This window comes from Mauremys reevesii, linkage group 2 (assembly GCF_016161935.1).
Source record: "Mauremys reevesii isolate NIE-2019 linkage group 2, ASM1616193v1, whole genome shotgun sequence".
Taxonomy (NCBI): domain Eukaryota; kingdom Metazoa; phylum Chordata; order Testudines; family Geoemydidae; genus Mauremys; species Mauremys reevesii.
The window spans coordinates 67,051,339-67,074,334 of NC_052624.1; the positions used below are offsets into that span (position 1 = coordinate 67,051,339).

The 22,996-nt window shown below is 38.8% G+C and overlaps 1 protein-coding gene and 1 long non-coding RNA gene across 11 annotated transcripts in view; one reads left to right on the plus strand and one right to left on the minus strand.

The window, feature by feature from the left end:
- The window catches only part of TBC1D5 (TBC1 domain family member 5), a 487,219-nt gene that overhangs the window by 402,843 nt on the left and 61,380 nt on the right, over positions 1 to 22,996 (minus strand). For 3 of the 9 annotated variants that reach the window (XM_039523962.1, XM_039523964.1, XM_039523973.1), the window contains exon 3: positions 12,180 to 12,251. The exons of the other annotated variants lie outside the window; for them this stretch is intronic. In XM_039523962.1, coding sequence (XP_039379896.1) covers positions 12,180 to 12,249 — 70 coding nt within the window. In that variant the 5' untranslated portion in view covers positions 12,250 to 12,251. The remainder of the gene's footprint in view (positions 1 to 12,179; positions 12,252 to 22,996) is intronic. 9 annotated transcript variants of the gene reach the window in all.
- LOC120397688 overlaps positions 7,101 to 22,996 on the plus strand; it is a 36,384-nt gene continuing 20,488 nt past the window's right edge. Inside the window, exons 1-2 of one of the 2 annotated variants that reach the window (XR_005593933.1) lie at positions 7,101 to 7,314; positions 7,444 to 7,527. This is a non-coding gene — a long non-coding RNA (uncharacterized LOC120397688). Of the gene's footprint in view, positions 7,315 to 7,364; positions 7,528 to 22,996 lie in introns of those variants that run through there. The other variant, XR_005593932.1, reaches the window with a different exon arrangement.

Consider the following 22,996-nt stretch of genomic DNA (forward strand, 5'->3'; position numbering starts at 1 on the left):
TGTTAAATATTTGGTAGTCTACTTAATGTACAAGGTATTTGGAGAATTCTTTTTCTGTGCTATCACACACCACCAGAATCTTTAACTATTAGGATGCTAATTCACAAATGAAATTGATTCATAAATTAACATTAATTTTTATACCAACCCATTACTCTCACTTTGGCTTAATTGACCCAATTGGATGGGTGGGGTATATAATTTAATGGAACTCAAGCTAAAATACAAATTAAATACATATTCCCAAACTTGGATTCAGAGCTGAAGTGATGTTGCAAGCAAAAAACAAAGGGCCAAGATGTCACCTACAAATTTAAATAGTGTCAATTTATAAAATGGCCTCAGGGATTAAATAAAGTTTTTAATAAGTAAAGAACTGATTACAAAACACTTCAGAAGCTTTAAAGGTGATCTGAGGTATTGCATTGAATGCCCAAATCACTCAAAGAGAATCATTTATCATATTAGGTTAAAATGCACTGAAGGTAAGATTTGATATATTACTTTACTTGTCAGAGTTAAAATTCATACTCAATGCACGGTGCTGGAAGCAGTCTTCTTCTTGCAATCTCTTCTCCTAAATACAAAATCTTGGCTTCAACAAAATACCTCAGATAAAGTCTATATGCCAACCATTTTTGGTATACCAAGACAATGCAACAGACTTGCATATAATCAACATACAAGAGAAGAGATGGGACTAAACAATTACTTAAACTCATATCATACGAACACAGAATTGCTGTTAAAAGCAATCCAGTAATAATATTTAAATTCCTGCAATACAAATGTCAATACCCACTTGAGTCTAACTAAATAAGCCATCCTTTACTTTTGTGACTATACCTAGAACTAAGAGTTTATAGATTTGCTTTCTGATATGCGCCAGCACTGAAGCCGAAAACTATTACAAGTATTATTGGTGTTTTTCTGACTTACCTGTCTATGAAAATATTGTAACAATGCATACTCAGAGTTGACCATATTTTGAATCTGTTAGCAGAGTTTAATCTTCTCTGATTCCATCAGTTCAAGTTACCATAACAATTAAATAAAAATCTCCAGGATATATAGCTGAGACTACAATACTAAAACAAAACATTATAATAAAATTTTGTGCTATGACATCTGTTCACTTCATCTCACAATGTTTTTGTGAGAGGTTAGATTTTGATACATCAACCTAATAATGTAATAGCTAAAAGGTAAAGCAATTAGGGTTTCTTTGATTCTATCATAAACCAATTCACATATCCATTTGACAAAGGCGAAGTTTGAAGTGACTCAAACCCCAATATCAGAAATTAAGAGTTATGTATACAGTTTAACTATTCTATATTTGTCCACATGACAATAAAAATATCCTGAGATTTGATGCCACACTACTAGAATCCATTTAGAAATACCCTATTTTTCTTCTTTTTTGGAAAAAGATCTAAACATTTACTATTGCATCACAAACTTTGCTCTGTTTGAAACGTATACTAAACTAGGACTCAAAAAGGTGCCATTCTACTGGATATGGTTAGGAGTGGCTTCAATTTAATGTATTACAATTGCATTCTGTTACCTCCAAAGTGGTTTGAGGTTTTTTAAGTTTGATTTTCTTATTTGGAATTGCACATCATTTGCGGGTCTTCAACCTCTCAATATTTTCTCAGAGTAACAACTAAAGGTATTTAGTCTTTATACACTTTTAAAATAGAAACACAGGCATGGACTGAAAAGACTGAGTTGTACAGCAAAGGACTAATTTGAAACAGGTAAGCGAAGGTTCATAGGCGCAATCAAAACCTGTAATATCAATTTTAACTCAAAATGAAAATTGGTTTTGATAGGCATTTCAGATGTGGGACAAGATAGAATTTTTGGGTAACAAATTCTGGTTTGAGTTCTGGGAAGAGGGGTTAATTGGACTTTAAAAGCAAGTCAAATTTGTTATTTTTTGCCATATTTTCATACCTACTTGGTATTCCGGTTGTGCACATTTTGCTTTCCAAGTGATCAAAACCATTTTTTGGAGATCAGTTTAAATGAGGGATCATTTGTGCTAGCCCGCCAATGGACATTTAAAAAAAAAAAAAATCACTGACATTTTGGCTTTCCCCCATCTTTACAGGAACTTCTGTATTGGAAAGCATATAGGAACCTCTTCCTGAGACTTACTATCTGTTGCCTTTCTTCAAAAATAGCAGCTTTACATGCTGATTTGGTCCAAATGTATCTATTGTACATATTGCAGTCTAGCAACTTCAGCTACTTCCTTCAGGAGCTTACAGAGAACGGAGTATTTTTGCTAAAATATTTACCTTCCTTGAAGAACAAAGTAATCTTCTACTTCAAGGGTTTCACCACAAGATACAAGAAGGCTGGCAAATAGATCCACACTATCTACTCCTATGAACAAGCGACCCTCTTGCTTCAGCTCATGAAATATGGCAAAGATTTTTAGGCATCTCAATTTATTTTTAAAGGAAAATTAGGTTTTATAATAGAGCTTTTCCCTAGATAACTCTTCCTTTCTAGTATGTATGACTCCAAACCTGTACATCTAGGAAACATTTCCCAAATTGCAGCAGATTTAACTGAATAGAAAAAAATTCACAAGAGAGAAAAGGGAAGAAGGTAGGCCAAGAATAATTTTGGTGGCCATTACATAAAGCAAGTGGAAAACCTTTCACACAACTAGAAAAAGGAAAGGCAGTAAAACCTTTCAAGAGACCATCATTTAAGCAAGAACTTTGGTGTACCAGAACACTTTAGATCAGTACTGTCAGTATGCTCCTAACCTAAAGCAAGAGGTTTTTTTCCACTGACTTCAAAAATGAAAATCTTCAATATATACCATACCACCGATCATAATCTGAATTTTCTGCTATAGGAAAGACACATGAAGCAATGCATGATCTCAGACTATGATTTCAAGTGCAGCGGATCTAATTCTCTTTTGAAACGTCATTGCAACGTTTTGTTCCCCCACGTTAACTGCAGCACACACCTAGTATTATTCCTCTGGAGCATCTCTCATGTATATAATCTAGAAGAAAATGAAATATGAATTTTCCTACCTTCACCCACACGGTCTAAACAAACCTGACCATGAAAACTTAATAGGTGACTGACAGCTTAAATCTACAGTATGGATATACACCTAGAACTGCTGAAACTACATGATCACTGGTGTTTCCATGACTAGTATATATTTGGACAAGATGGATAAAAGTAGTAACAGTTTTCCTTGACAGTAAGCCCTCTTGGTTGCTTCATAGTCATACCACTGAGACCAAATATTCTTGCTATAGGAAAAAAAAATCCAATTATTTTAGGGAATAAGACTGCATGGACCATTCACATGGTTACAGATTTCTAGACTTGGTCAACTTTCTAATCCAACAGAGAAATATGATCCTCCATAGAGTTGTGCATGCATGAAACAGAAGCAAAGTGACCACATTTTGAATAGACAGGACTGGAAGCCCTTAAATTGCTCACAAAATGTGAATTGTAAGACACTATATTGTTTCACTACTGTATACTGCACCAAAACTCAATTCAGGCAAAATAAGGGAGAGGACAGACACCATTTGGGGGATGTCAAATTTAAGTTTATCATGAATAATAAATCTTAGCCATTTCTATTGTGGGCTTTAGAGAGGAATTTTTGGCATCCTTTGCCACTGTCACTAAAATCAGCTACATACAGTACTTTGCGCTCTTGGAACATTTATTATCTTATATCTATATTATATACACTGAAGCGATGAGCTCTAAAGGCGTTACTGGACTTAACATCTGCTAAAATTTAGATAGAAACAATTTTGTTTTCTGTGACCTTAAGAACATTCCACCACCAGAGGACAAGGGGCTCACTGGTATCAGGTAGTGAGTTTCAGTTGGCTTGCCCAGTTCAGTGTTCCAATTCACTTATGTCATAGTCTGTATCTAAGGTATCATTGTAAAACCAATTATTCACTGATTATTAATATTCTTGCATGGTGTATTTATGTTAAGCACCTAAAGGAATGAACAAATTTGAAAGAAATATGGGACTAAAATGCATTTGAAGCAGACAAGTCTGGGGAACGAGTAAACAGTTTTTTTTCCGGACAAAGGAAAGGCTGATGCCTCCATCCAGATGCAAACACAATCAAGTGGCCGTTGGCTGGCATGTCAGAAGCAGTAGAGACAGATCAATTTGCACTGTAGAAAGCACCAGGACGGAAGAACCAGCATAGAACTTTCCCCATCTGACTCCATGGTACTTATCTCACAGCAAAGGCACTGGACTTGGAGAAAGATACATTTAAGAAGTTCACTGGACTACAAAAGAGACGGGCAAAGAACCTCAAGTTCTCTTTCAACTAAGAAAACTGAACTGAGCATTTTGGAGTTTTTGGGAGAGCCTAACCAAGAGGGTAGTCAGCCATCTTGCTGGAAAGAGGTGTGGTAACCTTGAACCAAGACTGTAGTTTTGTGATGTTTTGGTAAGTAGAAAGTGATTTTCATTTCTACTTGTTTGTAACCATTCCGGACTTTATCCCTCATAGTTGAACTTATGCAAACCCTCTCTCTTTTTGATTAAATACATTTGTTTCACTTTCACTCTAGATCAACCCAATGCTGTGTTTGACTTGAAGTGATTATTAACGCCAGTAAAAGCAACAAGCTGCTGTGCTTTTGTCTCTTTAAAAGAGCAACTGACATCATTATTTCTCAGTGTTCTAAGGGAGGACTGGACATTTCAGGACAGTTGGCTCTGGGGAAATTAGAAACTATGGTTGTGCTGTGGTCTCTTGACTAGAGGAAGACCATAGTGCGACTGTGGTGTAACAAGCAGACTGCTGGAGTCAAGAGTTGCTGAACTGGGGCTGTTCAACATACAGACACTCAGTGCACACTTGTAGGCCAGCTGAGAGCATCTAGACAAGGAGGTACAGCAGCAGAACATTTTAAGTATCAGAGGGGTAGCCGTGTTAGTCTGGTTCTGTAGAAGCAGCAAAGAATCCTGTGGCACCTTATAGACTAACAGACGTTTTGCAGCATGAGCTTTCGTGGGTGAATACCCACTTCTTCGGATGCAAGTAGTGGAAATTTAAATTCCACTACTTGCATCCGAAGAAGCGAGTATTCACACACGAAAGCTCATGCTGCAAAACGTCTGTTAGTCTATAAGGTGCCACAGGATTCTTTGCTGCTTCTACAGAACATTTTAAGGCACTCAAGGTTACAGGACAAGTGGTGACAACCTCCCACTGGTTGTACTGCACCCCAAAAGGTGACATTTTCCAAATGTGCATTTGAAAAAGTTTAACAATACAATAAAAGAAAGATATATAAGCATAACAGACAAAAATACATGATCTAATAAGCTTCTTAGGAAACTGACAGTTGCATATAGTAGCTACACAGTTACTCTTTTATCCACAAGTGAATTAATCCATACTGCAAAAGTTTCTAGTCTGACCATTCCTCAAGAGATGCAAGCTAAACACAATGACGTGTCTCAACATTTATGAAGGATACTTGCATGTGGAAAAACTAAAATCCCTTAAATTACTCTCAAAAGCTCTTAATTATTAAACATCCATTCTTTTCTTTTCTTGTAAATTAACTCCACAAATGTCAAAGAGCATATAATATTATCTAAATTCAAAGAAAAGAAACAAAATACACAGTATATGCAACGTAGTAACAGACAGACAACTTCATTAGTCTGTAGCATACGACATCCAGTAGACTATTATCATAATAAATGGGAGAAGTAGGTGAGATTCTGTCAACAGTGAGGTCTGGAAAAAACAGCTTCATCTGTATGACAAATATGTCTTCCTTAAACATACATAGGTCATGCTGACATTCAAAATCTACACATTAAATAATTGTTCTTCCTTTCATCTGTTCTCTTTTCAAGTTTAACAGATTTCTTGCTACTTTGCAACAAAAATTATCTTAATTTATTAAAGATACATAGAGTATGATTTAATTTTTTAATGTAGAAGAGTTAAGTTTGCCAATATTAATGGGTAAAAGCCCAACTGAACTAACTCATTATTTTCTGCACTTCCGCCACCAAAGTAACAATGCAAAATAGAAACCTTTGATGTCAAGCATACAATTTTAAAAGTCTTTGTCAGGATCTATGACTCCTGTTAGTGTACCCATGCAAGTAACATACAGGGGTTCAAATTATTTCAGTTCTGTAGCTGACATGCAAACCACCATTTCATGGGGATCATACTATACATATGGTGGTGTGTTCAAGCGCAAAGTAATTTTTTTATATCAGAGAAAGAAGCAGCTTTATATTGCATGCTTTATATTGTCCTTTTTGCAGTGTGCTTAGCTTGTAAATTCTACATTATGAGATAAGATCAATCAGAAGAAACAGCTCTAACTGTGATCCATATGCAATAAAAGTTGTAATCAATTCTTTAAAGGAAGTTAAAATATTGTCATATTTATCGATAAAAATGGCAGCTAGTTTATAGATATGAGGTCTTTCACAATTCAAAACATGTAACATAACAAATATTTACCCAATTTAAACAATTGTCTGAATGTATATAAATAATGGGAATTTGTGGGCTACTGAAATAGAAAACAGGATTACAAAGCAGCATAAGGCGCTTTTATGACTTTCACAAACCTGAAAATTCTGTAAAAATATTTTAACAGGAAATGTTCCTCAAGAGACAGTGGGTAAATTCCTCAGAAGCAGTCAAATTGTAAATTTTTTAAACAAATCTGCAGAGTTAGAATAATCAGTATCACTCAGTATCTAGATGTCCCATTTTCTTGACTCTCATCGAAGTATTGACCTGGGTTATTCCTGCTGCATTGCTGGATGAGGTAACAATGGATGAAGATGACGTATCCAGGCTGGTTTCATCTACCTTACACAGTTGACACACACACATTTCAGCTTACACAGAATTAAATTGATTATCATTTTTTTCTTCGAATTTCTTTCCAATCCCCCAGAGGTAATATATTGCAATTACATCTACAACAAAGAAGAACACATGTGTTGTTGTTCTTTCTCTTCTGTCCTCTCGCTTGTTCAATATGTATATGAGGCTGTGAGGAGTATGAATGAGGAACATATACATATTGAACAAGCGAGAAGACAGGTGGAAGATTGTACAACACCATGTGATTGCTCTTGTGGTAGATGTACAATTGCCCAATATTACCCTCTGGGATTTGGTCGAGAGAAGAATGAATTCACTTAAGAGTAATGCCATCAATTTCTGCTGAAGACTGCATGTGTGTGGTGAAAACCTCATAATCAACTGTGTTGAAAGCAGCTGAAAGGTAGATGAAACCAGCCTGGATATGTCATCTTCATCCATTGTTAGCTCACCCAGCAATACAGCAGGAATAACCCAGGTCAATTTAGCAATTTGATGACACTTATCTGTGTTCTAATCTCCTCTCACCCAGATGCTGGTACTGAATTGACTGCCTTCTCCAGTGTCTGGAAGAGATTTGGGCATGGATAAAGAAACTGGCAGAGACTCAATTCAGGTAAGACAAATGTGATGAGGTGGGTTGAGGAATACAACCTGAAGGTTGGCAGAGGCCCTGGAGGTTTTTCGCCTTCCTCTGCAGCATGGGGCATGGGTCACTTGCTGGAGGATTCTCTGCAGCTTGAGGTCTTCAAACTACAATTTGAGGACTTCAATAACTCAGACATAGGTTAGGGGTTTGTTACAGGAGTGGGTGGGTGAGATTCTGTGGCCTGCATTGTGCAGGAGGTCAGAATAGATGATCATAATGGTCCCTTCTGACCTTAAAGTCTATGAGTCTATGTTTGGAAACTAGGAATCCAACTAGACTCCAAATTATTGCTGGACAATCAACTTTCAGTGTTAGCTTTCTATTATTTGCATTTGTTTAGGAAGTTGTCTCTCTCATGACTGTCACCACTTCACCTTAAATGATCCCTTGAAATATGTATTAACTACCTATGCTAAGCAAAATACAAGGTGGAAGAGATTGTTGTGACACTATGTTTCCCAGACCCAAAGAAGAGTACGTGTACTCTGTGTACATTGAAAGCTTGTCTCTTTTGCCAACGGAAGTTGGTCCAATGTAAGATATTAGACTCACCCACCTTGTACCTTAAGGATGGATTGCTGTAACACTTGGAGTTGCACCTAGCAAGAAATGTTAAGAGTAACAAGAAGGGTTTCTTCAGGTATGTTAGCAACAAGAAGAAAGTCAAGGAAAGCATAGGCCCCTTATTGAATGAGGGAGGCAACCTAGTGACAGAGAATGTGGAAAAAGCTAATGTACTCAATGATTTTTTTGCCTCTGTCTTCACAAACAAGGTCAGCTCCCAGACTGCTGCACTGGGCAGCACAGTATGGGGAGAAGGTGACCAGCCCTCTGTGGAGAAAGAAATGGTTCAGGACTATTTAGAAAAACTGGACGAGCACAAGTCCATGGGGCTGGATGCGCTGCATCCGAGGGTGCTAAAGGAGTTGGTGGATGTGACTGAAGAGCCATTGGCCATTATCTTTGAAAACTCATGATGATTGGGGGAGGTCCTGGATTACTGGAAAAAGGCTAATGTAGTGCCCATCTTTAAAAAAGGGAAGAAGGAGGATCCGGGGAACTACAGGCCAGTCAGCCTCACCTCAGTCCCTGGAAAAATCATGGAACAGGTCCTCAAGGAATCAATTCTGAAGCACTTAGAGGAGAGGAAAGTGATCAGGAACAGTCAGCATGGATTCACCAAGGGCAAGTCATGCCTGACTAACCTAATTGCCTTCTATGAGGAGATAACTGGCTCTGTGGAGGAGGGGAAAGCAGTGGATGTGTTATTCCTTGACTTTAGCAAAGCTTTTGATACGGTCTCCCACAGTATTCTTGCTAGCAAGTTAAAGAAGTATGGGCTGGATGAATGGATTATAAGGCGGATAGAAAGCTGGCTAGATCGTCGGGCTCAATGGGTAGTGATCAACGGCTCCATGTCTAGTTGGCAGCCGGTTTCAAGCGGAGTGCCCCAAGGGTCGGTCTTCGGGTCGGTTTTGTTCAATATCTTCATTAATGATCTGGAGGATGGCCTGGACTGCATTCTCAGCAAATTTGCAGATGACACTAAACTGGGAGGAGTGGTAGATAGGCTGGAGGGTTCGGATAGGGTACAGAGGGACCTAGACAAATTAGAGGATTGGGCCAAAAGAAACCTGATGAGGTTCAACAAGGACAAGTGCAGAGTCCTGCACTTAGGACAGAAGAATCCCATTCACTGTTACAGACTAGGGACCGAATGGCTAGGAAGCAGTTCTGCAGAAAAGGACCTAGGGGTTACAATGGACGAGAAGCTGGATATGAGTCAAGAGTGTGCTCTTGTTGCCAAGAAGGCTAATGGCATTTTGGGCTGTATAAGTAAGGGCACTGCCAGCAGACTGAGGGACGTGATGATTCCCCTCTATTCGACATTGGTGGGGCTTCATCTGGAGTACTGTGTCCAGTTTTGGGCCCCACACTACAAGGATGTGGAAAAATTGGAAAGAGTCCAGCGGAGGACAACAAAAAATGATGAGAGGGCTGGAGCACATGACTTATGAGAAGAGGCTGAGGGAACTGGGATTGTTTAGTCTGCAGAAGAGAAGAATGAGGGGGGATTTGATAGCTATTTCAACTATCTGAAAGGGGGTTCCAAAGAGGATGGATCTAGACTGTTCTCAGTGGTACCTGATGACAGAACAAGGAGTAATGGTCTCAAGTTGCAGTGGGGGAGGTTTAGGTTGGATATTAGGAAAAACTTTTTCACTAGGAGGGTGATAAAGCACTGGAATGGGTTACCTAGGGAGGTGGTGGACTCTCCTTCCTTAGAGGTTTTTAAGGTCAGGCTTGACAAAGCCCTGGCTGGGATGATTTAGTTGGGAATTGGTCCTGCTTTGAGCAGGGAGTTGGACTAGATGACCTCCTGAGGACCCTTCCAACCCTGATATTCTATGATTCTATGCTCAATTTGGAGCTACATCTGAAATCCATTCAAAAGATAAGGCTAGTACAGAACATGGACTTGGCTAATTAGGCAGAATGTCCAACTACATATTCAACCAGTACTACATGAGCCACACTGGCTGCTTGTTCGTTTCCAGATGAAAATAAATGTTGAAATTTACCTATAAAATTCTAAATGTTTTAGGACCTTCCTGTCTAAGAGATCATATCTCTCTCCCTTACTGCCATAGTTAAGATCTATGGAGGTACTTCATCTCAGCACACAAGGGGGATCAGTTCCTTGAAAGCCATTTTCCTTTGGAATGCACTCCACTTATGATCCGTAATAGCCCAAATCGGTTTGTCTGGAGGTTATGCTGTAGAGTTCCTGTTTTTAAGATCAGCAAAGAGTCCTGTGGCACCTTATAGACTCACAGACGTATTGGAGCATGAACTTTCGTGGGTGAATACCCACTTCGTCGGATGCATCCGACGAAATGGGTATTCACCCACGAAAGCTCATCTGACGAATGGATGTATCCGACGAAATGGGTATTCACCCACGAAAGCTCATGCTCCAATACGTCTGAGAGTCTATAAGGTGCCACAGGACTCTTTGCTGCTTTTACAGATCCAGACTAAAACGGCTACCCCTCTGATACTTGTTTTTAAGATGGAGGTTGAGGAAACAAATACTCTCCAAGAAATGATGTATAAGAAAAGCGGGCAATTTCTTTTTAATCTGATTTGTGCTGTATGGCTATTCAGCTACTATATGTTGTGGGCTGCATTTTGTTTTTCTTTTCATACTGTTATATTGATTTTATTGTGTTTTTGATCAACTGTCTGAAGCAAAATAAATAATTCCTGTCTTTCTAAATCTGAATGAATACATAAATGTTCAAAAGATTAATTTAAAAATTCAGCTAGAAATCCTAATTTAGAAGTGATGAAATTTAAACCATCACTACAGTTAGAACCAATTAGTACTAATATCAATCATCTCACAAGGAATACTAAGGAGCAAATAAGCAATAGAAAAAGCCACCTTCACATACCAAGAACTGTCTCCCCAAGGTGAAGACTGAGGCCCAGCAAATTAGTGGGATGGTGTGGAGATATTAGCACTGCCATTGCAAATTCTGTTCTGTTCCATAAGGAGCAGTCAAACTGGTAAATGCTCAGATACTGTGGTGATGAGGGTGGTATAACTAGTTATATACACACAACAGAATATTTTTCCCCATACTCTTACTTTCTGAGAAGTGTGTTTGGTTTATTGTGTTAGAAGAAGGGATTCACAGAGATGGACTCATTACAAACAGCACAGTGGTGGATCAACAATGGCCTGAGTATGCGTGCATGAAGCCAATACATTGCTCCAGTCTGAGTGTTGGGAGGCACAAAACCTAGAGAATTTTACACAGTGGCATTTTTAAAATGAGTGTGAATTATTGGAAGAAGTCTGTTCCTAGAGTGTTCTCATTCCAAGTAATTTTTATTTAAGACCTTATTCTATAGTTCAGTGGCAATGTTTCCTAAGCAAGTTCTGAAGATCAAATAGGTCCCAGCTATGGAGTAGGAGTCCCATAAGAGTAGTAGGAAGCGAGGCAAACTAAGTCCAATTTAAGATAGTGTCCTTGAGCATATAACTGGAGTTGTTTGAGCTTTCAAATGCCAGGTAGTTAATTGCTTTAACTTATTTGCAGAAAATGAAAACAGTTTGTAAATTCACAAATAGATTTCACAAAAAGAGTACACCTTAATACAGTGGATATTTTCCTTACCATAGTCTGTCTCAAAGTTTAACATACCGATGAGACACTTATTAATAAGAGTTTTCTATCACTATAATTTCCCCAAGCACCCAACCACCTTTTCCCAAACAGAAGATTGAAAATAAGACAATTTTCATAGATATCTGGGTCATTTTCCTGTATACAGTTAAAGGCTACAAAAATATGTCAAACATATGCTTGCATTACCCTTTATCTACCAGTAAGATAAAAACTGAATTTATTTTTGTTTTATTTGGTATAAAATGGTCTTTTATTGCTATGTTCTATTTGTGGACAACTGTTCTTATTTCATCGGTTCTAAGGTAACTTTTTTATTGTTATTTATCATTAATAAAAGCAATACGTGCAATACAGTGCAAGTCTCTTATAATTCAGTCTTTATAAATAAAAAATAGAACCATAAGCAGAGTTTCACCTTACCAAGAGCAGACCAAATGAGGCAAAAGATCTCTGGCTTCACCTTAAGAAATGTGTTCAGTCCCTTCTTCATCCCTAAAGTTAAAGGTATGATAGCAGTTTTAGCTTCACACCTACTGGGATGCAGTTGTAAGCAAGACCGGCATATTTTCTATTCATTCCAAGAGGGAGCTGCTGCAGCAAGATCAGGAAACTGGGATTCTTTTTTAATCTCAAAAAGTGGGATACTGGGGAGGAATATTCTACTTCCCCACTCAGCAACATTAGGGACGAGGATGAGGAGGGGAATGCAATAACCCTTCTAAAAGGTAGGTGGTGGTAACTACAGCTGACCAGAGGATGACCATTCATTTTGCAGCAACTTTCAAGATTTCAAAATTTGTTTTCATTCTGCCGTTGAATAAAAAAACATGGACATGTCACATTATAGCCTGCCAGCAAGGGTACAGGCCTGGGATGTGGGAGACCCAGGATCAGGTCTCTTCCTTCCTTGTGTAGAGAAGAGTTTTTCCATCCCAATCAGGGAGAGCAGGGACTTGAACACCTGAATCTCCTACATCCCAGGCCAATACCCTAACCACCCAGCCAGTCAGTCAGTCTCTCTGCTAAAGCTTTCCCAATGAAGGTTTTGTGGAAAATGTTGTAGTTTCACTGAATCAGCATCTTTTGCCAAATTGGCAACAGAGATGTCAGTCAGTTTCTGCTGTGGAAGACAGGAAGGATGCAATTAGGGTGGGGAACACACACAACAGACCCCTACGCTCTGTGCAACCTTCCTGAAGAGTTTTATGCCAGGGACAGGGTGAAGACATGCTAGGGAATCTAAACACCAAAGGCTTAGAGAACTTGGAGGAAGCACAGACTTATTCAAGACAAGGGCTCATTTATCAAAATTAGCAGTAATGTAGTAATTCTTTAATAGTCATGGGTAAAAGACTATAGACCAGATTTCCAAAAGAGCACACCTATTTAGGCACCTGAAAGGAGTGGCCAGATTTTCAAAACTGCTCAGCTCTCAATCAAGATTGGATCAAACTGTACTGTGAGGTTTTGAACAAATGTTCCTAAGGCTGGAAAAATTCAATAGGAGCCACCAGTACACTAAAGTCTCAGATTTTTATCTTGAAAGTAAAATGATTTCAGTCTTTTCAAGTAGAACTAGTCAAGTTTGCCAGGTAATATCATAAATGTGTCAACAGAAATGATTTGCACGGCGTCATGTCAATTCTTTTAAGTCTAGCAAAAAGTATCTGGCCATATTTGCTAAAGGAAATCCTATCAAAAATCAACTACAGCGTGTCCATTTGTTGAGGGAAAGGAAGGAAGAGGAGTTTCCAAAATACAGTTTTAAAGTATAATTATTAAATGCAGCAAACTTCTGGAATTAAAGGACTTACAAAAATCACAATTGCTAGCAGTTAAGACATAAGAGGAACTAATTCTTATGACACAAGTTAAATGAATGGGACTAAATGCTTCCAATACTTTTCCAAGATAGCTGATGAAATGCAAATGTCAAAAACAGATCTCAAATTGACCCACCAGAAATATCTAGAAACATAAAATCTCATGAGGTTTTTATAAATAAAAATGTAAACCAATAGAAATGGTTTGTGCTACATCATGTCAATTCATTGAAGTTCAGGGTTTTTTCATAGCAAAAATTATCTGATCATATTTGCTATTGGAAACTTTTTATTCCTAATGCAAACTTTAAGTCATTTGAAATTCAATCACAGTAATCTAAATGACCAGTTAATAGCCAAATAAATAATAGATTCAGTGTAGATTTTACTCTGTGGCATAAATTTGTTGACAATACATTTCTCAATAAAGAAAAATTGAATTATAGCCTGAAGGTGGTTTAATTTGGTACAAATTTTGAATAATGTCATATACATTTTCAAAGCAGATGCTAAGAGACTCTACAAGGACACTATGCTTAATCAGAAGCCAGATTAAAGTTCCATCTGGAACCTAATAGTACCACTGTTCTATTACAATTACCAAAGTCAACAATGTTATACTCTACAATTGTACAACACACACCTCCTCCTCTTCAAAATGTAACTATTACTGCCACAGAAACCAAGCAAGCACTTCATAAATATGTCTAAAAAGAAACTTTTTCAAGCAGCCAGAATCATCTGTATCTATAACTAGGCTAGTATGAAATTCCTCCCAAAACTGCTGTTATTGTAAGTAATTAATGGTGAGTTTAAATAGTTCCATGTGATTTAACAGTATTTTCAAGAGGCAACATATGATTTGGTACCACCTTTACTCAAATACATCATACAAATATTGTGTCAATGCATCATTAAAATCATATGTCTTCCAGTAACCGTGATGTTGAAAATCTCAGCAAACCAAAAATAATAAAGACTACATACTTGAAATATAATTGAAGATTGAAATTTGAGGTGCACTCTCAGAAAACAGAGTACGACCTTGATTTACCCAACATCCAGAATGCCCATTTTGTCTCACAATGTCCCCCACCCGCAACATGCCATTCTAAACAAGTATTGCCCTAGGTAACTCCATTTTTGGTTGTATTCTATGCAGCAACTAGAGTACAGGCGCTACACACCATAGTAAAAGCAGGCTGTGTACACGTTTGTCACTGCAGTGTGTAGCTACACATGGCAGTGAAAGGTTCTGGCAGAGTGGAGACAACAAGAAAGGCAGCAGGATACTACTATTTTTAGCAGTGTAGAAGTGGGAGGCACTGCTAGGGCGTGTAGAGAGCCATGTAGAGTACGGTATATACCTTGCAGGTTCAGGCATGTAGAGTACTCTACTCACCTCAGCTGTGCCTCACGATCTACACCGCTATTTTATACTCGTGCTAGCTGGGTGTGCATTGTCTGTACGCTACACATCGCTATAAGTATAGACATACCCTTATAATCAATCCAAGAGATCCTTATATGGAACAGGGGTAGAACTCTGACTACAAATTTTAACAGTTATTTAACAGTTATAAAATTTAACAGGTATAAAAATTCAACGTAACAGCTTTTTTCTTAAATTTTGTTAAGCTGAAAGCTTAAGTCTAAACTCCAGTGCAAATCCTACAGAAAACATTACAAAAGCAAATCATAACACTGATTCTGATACACTATCAGTCAAAAGAAACACACAACCCCCCTTAAATCTACCATTTTTAACAACAAAAATTTGGAATGAGTAATTGATTATATAAATAATTACATCTCATTACACACATTTTCAAACAAAGGTACACATTTATTGCAACCAACAGCTAAAAAAAACCACATCAGTGCTCTGCTTCCTAATCTTAAATAGCAGAGTGTTAGATATCAAGTGTTATTTGTAATTTCTCTCAGCTAACAATAAAGGGAAGAAAGAATTAAGTACTCTTAAGAGTTAATTACTGTATAGTTAGTCACAACAGTTTCATTAGTGAGGGACCAAAAGAATAGTGTCTTCCCTTCCTCATATTTCAGAAGGGTTTTAAATACTAAGTAACCTGCAAATATACACTGTTCATGGTATTACAGACAGAGAGAATTCTGATTCACCCCTAGGAAGTTTTAGAAATAAAGCAACAGTTTGGACCAACAAAACGTGTCCTACCTTTATTGTAGTTCTTCACTATTATTCCTGAAAGTAGTACTTGGGAGATCTCTGTTTGCATGACCTCCTGAAACAGGCAGGTGACACAGCATCTCAAAAGTTGAGCAGATAAAGATCTATGGGCGAGTTAGGTCAGACCCCAGAGACCTGATCTTCAGCCTAGATGTCAAGATCAAGCACAGTACAACCTAGCTACTGTCTTGGACATACTATCATCTCATTAAGCCAGCGATTAGAAATCTTCCAGCCCCCAGGCAACATGACCGACCAATGATTCTGATTTGACTATGAAAACTCATGGTCTTCAACAGATTCCAAAGACTGCTAAACCACAGTACTCCACCCACAAGATGAGTAGTCAAGAATCTGGTGAATCATCCTCATTGTACACTAGCCTCAACCATTGACACACTGGCTCCCAAACAGCCCCTTCTCCCCATCTCCAGTACAGATCACCTTGGTTTTTTGACACTCTGCACCAAATAGAAAGGGGAGGAAACTTGGGCACCGACAGCGGAAAACAAAGGCTGAAACAGACAGGATGAAACAATTCCCCCAAATCCTTGTATGAGGCAATATTATAGGCCAGGGGTCGGCAACCTTTCAGAAGTGGTGTGCCGAGTCTTCATTTATTCACTCTAATTTAAGGTTTCACATGCCAGTAATACATTTTAACGTTTTTAGAAGGTCTCTTTCTATAAGTCTATAATATATAATTAAATTATTGTTGTATGTAAAGTAAATAAGGTTTTTAAAATGTTTAAGAAGCTTCATTTAAAATTAAATTAAAATGCAGAGCCCCCCGGACTGGTGGCCAGGACCCGGGCAGCGTGAGTGCCACTGAAAATCAGCTCGCGTGCCACCTTCGGCATGCGTGCCACAGGTTGCCTACCCCTGTTATAGGCCAAGAGTACCTTCCTATCATCCTCCAATGAAGATGCCAAATCCCATCCCAAGGAGTTTTCCAGGGTGGTAAACCACTTCCTTGATCCTGAGTGCCTACAACATGTATCAGAACTAGCACTACGCACTCCAAAAAAAATCCTACTTCACTGAAAATATTACATTCAGGAAGCTCTCTCAAACGGCAAACTGTCTATAACCACGCAAAAGCCCAACCTCTGCCTTCCCAAAGTTCAGTACATTCACGTCCCAATAAGTTCTGGCCACCATAAAGGAGTCTCAATCCAAGACTTGTGAGACTAACCCAGGACATTCCTGATTTGTGAAAGAGTCATGAGGAACTGACACATTCCTGACCAAAACAGCCAGTGTCAGAAACTCAGTAGTCTAACACCGAAGAAACCAATGTATCCAAAGTAGATACCAACTAATTACTGCCCTACCTTTCCTGAACAGGGAAAACTAGCAAAAGGGAAGCTTCAGTTAGATGAGCCTGAAGTTAACAGTCTAGACCTGGCACAATCTGGATTCAGTCCAGCATATGGAACCAAAACTGCCCTTGGAGCACTGATGGAGGCTCTCCTCCATCAATGGATAAAGAGCAGACATCCATTCTCATCCTCCTGGACTTCTCTGCAGCATTCAACACCATGAGATGCTACTTTCTCACCTGAAAGAGGCAGCAGGGGTCCAGGTTAATACACTGGTTAGAGTCCTTCCTGGAGGGATATACCCAATAAATAGTGATGAGAAACTGCAACTCCACCACAAGACCTCTCACTTATGGAGTCCCACAAGAACCAATTCTCTCTTCCATTTCTTTCAACATGTACATGCAACCACTAGGTGAACTGGTCACATAACATTGACTCAAGTGCTAATATGCAGATGACACAGAGCTTTACCTATTCTTCACCACACAACTCCACCACTACTACCAAAACAGCCTATTGCTTGGATGAGAGCTCATGGACAAAGAACAGCTGGCTGCATCTAAATCTGAGCAAGACAGAGATGGTACTGATGAAGAGAGGAAAGCATTTTGAAGAGTCTGCACCCATGGTGCAGTCTCCTTTGAACTTACACATACATAATTGGTTAATTCAGGCCATTGTTTTTAAGTACTCTTGGATTCCTCACTGATGCTAAGTTTTCACTTAGCAGCATCAATGAGTAACAGCTTCTATCATCCTCAGGTGGCTAGGAGACTCTGTCCCTTCCTGGCTGATGATGACCTGGCCTCAGTTATTCACGTCTTTATCACTCTTGGCTGGACTAGAGCAATGTGAAACCTGGGCAGGAAACACTGCACTTGGGAAAATCCAACTAGTTCAGAAAGCTGCAGCATGTCTTCTCACCAACACTAGCTACAGGAAACACATTAAACCTGTTCTCCACTCTCTACACTGGCTTCCCATGGAACAGTGAATCAAGTTCAAGGTCTTGGTCCTTATTTTCAAGGCCCTCCATGGTCTGGGCCCAGGACATTTAAAAGACCACCTAAAGCTCTGCGATGAAGACCATGATCAAGAACTATGCTCCTCTGGCACAATGGAACTCTCTACCATAAGGATAAAGCTTGTTTGTGTGCGACACAGAACTTCTTGGGACTGGTCTCTGGAATTAATTCAGACCACACTCTGAAGCAATTCATGGATCACTTCAAGATTCACTGCTTTAGAACTTAAGATTTGTAGGTAGCCCCATAATTAAACCTCTGGAGAGTAGCTAGGATGTTCACTTGATTATTCTTTTCTGTGCTAGAAAAGGTTAGTGTTGAACCATACCTCCAGATACAACAAGCCCAATGTCAAGACAATGGAGCTCTTCTCCTCACTTATTATCCAACTTTTGGTCTCCAAGATGCTGCAAATTTTATTAATCACTAGTGTGGCCAATTGCTTCAATTTGAAATAATCAGCTAGCACACAACCTCCGTTTCCTTAATTCAGTTGCCAGCAGTGCCATGATCTTGATAAAGGTTCTTGGAATTGTAGTCAGGCCAAACAGAACAGCTTATGCTTGGCACAGAATAACGAAATGTAAGTACACTACTGAGACTAAAAATGAATACACGCTGATAATCATTCACCTGAACGACACAACTCAGACTCTGTTTTGAAGCTTGACACCCTGAAGACAAGACAAAAAAAAAATCACTCTTCAAACCCAAGACCACATGCAAGTCTCCTATGATTCTTGGGATGGTGAAATAGATCAAATAAACTCCTTTACACTTCTAATCCTCTGGGACTGGAGCTATGGGTTCAAGAAGGTAGCTCAAAATGTTTTGTATTTTGTGCTCTTTGGATGGACCAGATCAGGAAGACTAAATGAAAGAGCTACTGAAAGATTCTCCACTGACTCTATTGTAGGCCTAGAAGAGATACTATCTAGGGCTCACTAACTAGTCTTTTGGACCCAGGCATGATATAAATCCTGTTTTTCCATCAGTAATGGGGATCTGTGAATTGGCCTCAGCAACTTCAAGCTGATTATTTAATGCTCCTCTACCCTCTCTTTGGTGAGGAAAGTTGATTAAAGCGCTCTTCAAATTGATTTACAGCTAGTTGCACAAACTGATGTTCTTAAACCTGTACCTATGGAAACCCACTTAGAGCCACAACTGAGACAATATGGGACAATAATCCTGGACCCTTGGAGTGAGACAGAAACTATATTTTCTTGAATACTTTAACATATAGCAGCCCTTCCCTTAAACTTAAGGGCTATTTAAAGATAATTAAGTCCTACCTTGTAAATTACCTTTTTGCAAAGGAGACCACCAATGTAGAAGCCCCATCTAAAAGCCCCATTACATCTGAGTAATGTGTATATATCTGGTTTATATTTTTAAAGTTTTCAGTTCTGAAATGCAACAGTTTCTACTGCAGACCTGCCCATGCTATCTGAGGCCAGTTACCTCAATTTTTTTCTCCTATCCAATTTCCCCTCCTCACACTCTGAAGCCCCTCCCTCACTTCTCCCTTTCTAAATTATCTTTTCACTTATCTCACTCTGCTTCAGTTCCCTCATCTGGTTTCTTTCCTTTCTTCTCTTTCCTCAATTTACCCGCCTCTGTCCCCCTGCCCCTGACTCCTCATGCTGTGGGTCGAGGGGGACAGGTCCTCTTTGCAGACAATAAGCATTCTAGATGTGGCTTCCTGAAAGAAAAGGAAGAGAAGCCAGCAGGTGACAAGATGAGTTGAAATTGAAGTCACAATCTGCTCTGCAGTTTCAACCTAGCTCCAGGGTGTTTCTGAAATAGGAAGGAGACTTCCCTCTGCTGCTCTCCTGTCCCTTTATTTTGTCATTGCCTCTGACTGAGTGGTCACAGCAGGTGGAACACCTGTCCCTCTCTCCTCAGTGGTCTCTTTTTCCCCTTTCAGGTCAGGAACCAGCTTAGTGGTTTGAAGTGAACCTTACTATAGTTATTATGGAGAGGATAAGGTGGGATGCATTTCTTCAAGTAGTTGCGTTTAAGAAAGAGGAAATAAAAGCAGTCTTTGCCATTTAGACTTATGCACACACCTCTGGATCAACAGAAAATAGTTGAATGTTACAGTATCACTCCGAATTCTCTACTCTGTACATCACATACTGCACCTAGCTCACATATGCAATGAAAAGGGAGTTAACAAAAATGGGATTTGGGGCGACTGGGAAGAGTAATTCTCTCTCCAACCTGAAGAAAGTTTAGACAAACTTGCCTTTGATAATCGACTGAACAAGCTGCACTGCAAGCATCAAGGGATGGTGTAGGGATATCTAGCAGGTGCTGCAGTTTATCACAAAACCGTCTAAAATAATTGGAAGTGACAACCAGCACTACCACAAATGATTTATTAGTCTTTCACTCAGCTTTTCAGCTTCCTCAGGGCCAGAATAAATAATTTACCAACTCTGTATCTTCCAATCATTAATTCTTCCCTGTGCATCCAAACTACATTTAACTCTGCTGGGTTCAGTGGAATTAGAAACACAAAAAGATTCCTCCCTGCTCTCCCTCAAGTATAGTATTATCTGACTGTATCTAAAGGTAAAATTGTCAATCACTATTTATATCTGGTGATAGAAGAATTTAAATGATTAGATCTGGTAACTAATGTGGAATCAGAATATCCATGGAATAAAATTAGAAAGTTAAACTGGAGGGACAGCAACAATGAAACATTCCCAGGGGATCAGGAGTGTGTTCAAGATATAAGGTACAGATATGAACCGAGCATATTGATCAGCATCGCCTCTCTGATCCATGAATTAGTACCAGCATTAGAGAGAAACTGCTAACGTAGCCTACAAGGTAAACATAAAACAAAGCCATTGGATGGGAGAAGGTTGGAGAAGTAGTAAAATAGAAAAAGAAATAATCAAGAGAGATTAAGTATTCTCACAGCTATAAGAAGAGAAGACCTATAGAAATATCTTAATTATTTTAAATAAAATTTTAATTAACTACACTTACATTTGCTAGGATATGTCTTTTAATTCAAAGCATGAAGAGGGGAAAAGAGTATTATGCAAGGCAGATTTAGGACCAAGGAGTATAAAAATAATATAAAACTATAGTACACTTTCAAATTTAGAGTATATAAGATACCATATTTCTATTAATTATGTAGAGAAAACACAGAGAAAACAAAATCACACCCTAAATCCATTTTTGATGTAAGCTAGTCTTGTCTCATTAAATCAGCATCTATGATTAAAACAGAGATCATTTTTGGTACATAATGTATTGCATTGTTAGAGCAGCATCTGTTTGTTGCACAGCATAACACATTTTTCAGATTTAAAAAACTGTACTCATATGGAAGAAACCACCCAGACTTTGATGATATAAAAAATATTTTTGCTTCCAAATGTATTTTTGTACTAAATGGGTTAACAACATTAATGTGCTAATATTTCACATTCTCAGAAGAAGAGTCAAGCTGTTGGAAACATACAGAAGAAGAATTTCATGGTACTAACAGCTTTCTTTTCAGTCCTATGGGACTGAGACAACTCAAACTTTAAGTGCTTAGAAGAAAAGCTCTGTAAAGCTCTGAAGGCTAATCAATAGGGCTTTCACCAAATGATAATACAGTCTGAAATGAAATAAATTGGCCATAACAAAAATGCCTTACCCTTTTTCTCCTCATTAATCTCAATACAGGGAAAACTACAGTATGAACTACATGAGTTCAAAAAAAAACCCAACATACAAATCACAACTATGGTATTTCTTTACACTACTTTAATAATACAAAACAGCTCGTATAAACAATTCTCTAAAATGAAAAGTGAACACACTGTATTTGAAAGGAATTAATTGGCCCCTATATATCCTTTTCTTAAATATCATCAATTAACTCTGCCTTTAAGAGTTAAGATTCTAAAATTTGTATTTCAACTCTATGGGATAGTAAGAGGTCTCCTTCCTTCAGTTCAGCTCTAGAACCTGATCTGCTGTAATTGATTCAGTTAATACTGTCATATTTGGGTCAAACTCTAACAGCTATTTTCTAAAGGGATTGAAAAAATTCCTTCATACGGGTAACAGGGTCTAAAAAAAGCCCCAAACAAAAAACAAAAAGAAACAGTGCAGTTTGGCAACAAAAATGAAACACAGAAAAACCAAATTAACAGGCAAGAAATTGCCATTCTCCATGCTTTCTCAAGCAGTGAGACAAAAACAGTACCTAGACTCATAGCAAACATAAGAGATGTACCTTGAAAAACATACCAAAGAGAATAAACATACAGGAAAGGCCCACATAGGCCACCCAGACGTTTCAGCTTGAGAACAGCATTGTGAGCCGGATGCAACTTGCCACTATGCATTCCTAGCCAATACGGGGACTGGAAGTGGAAGTCTTCCAGTTGGTCTGAGGGACTGGCTCAAAGTTCTTCATCCACCTGCTGCTGGCTGCTTAATACTACTCAAGACCACCTGCTACAGCACTCTGCCAATTCCAGCTCTACTCCAGATTCCAGCTCTGCTGCTGTCAAGAGCAGATAACAGGTGAAGCCTCATCTACCATTTTGCTTATTCCTGCAGCCCATACTAGCCAGCAGCCGCCAGGAGGAACGTATAAGCAATTCCCATCCAGCAAGGTGGCATCCCCTAACTATTCCCCCGTCTCCCAGTCCTAGGTAAGACAAGTCAGTCAAACAGGGGACATGTGGAATGTTGGGGTGAGAAGCAATTTTTTAAAAAATAGACAGCTTAGGCATACAGCAGGGGTCTCCAACACGGCGCGCCCGCGTCCTGGATCCCGGGAGACCACCCGCCGAAATGCCGCCGAATTTCAGCGGCATTTCGGCGGGGA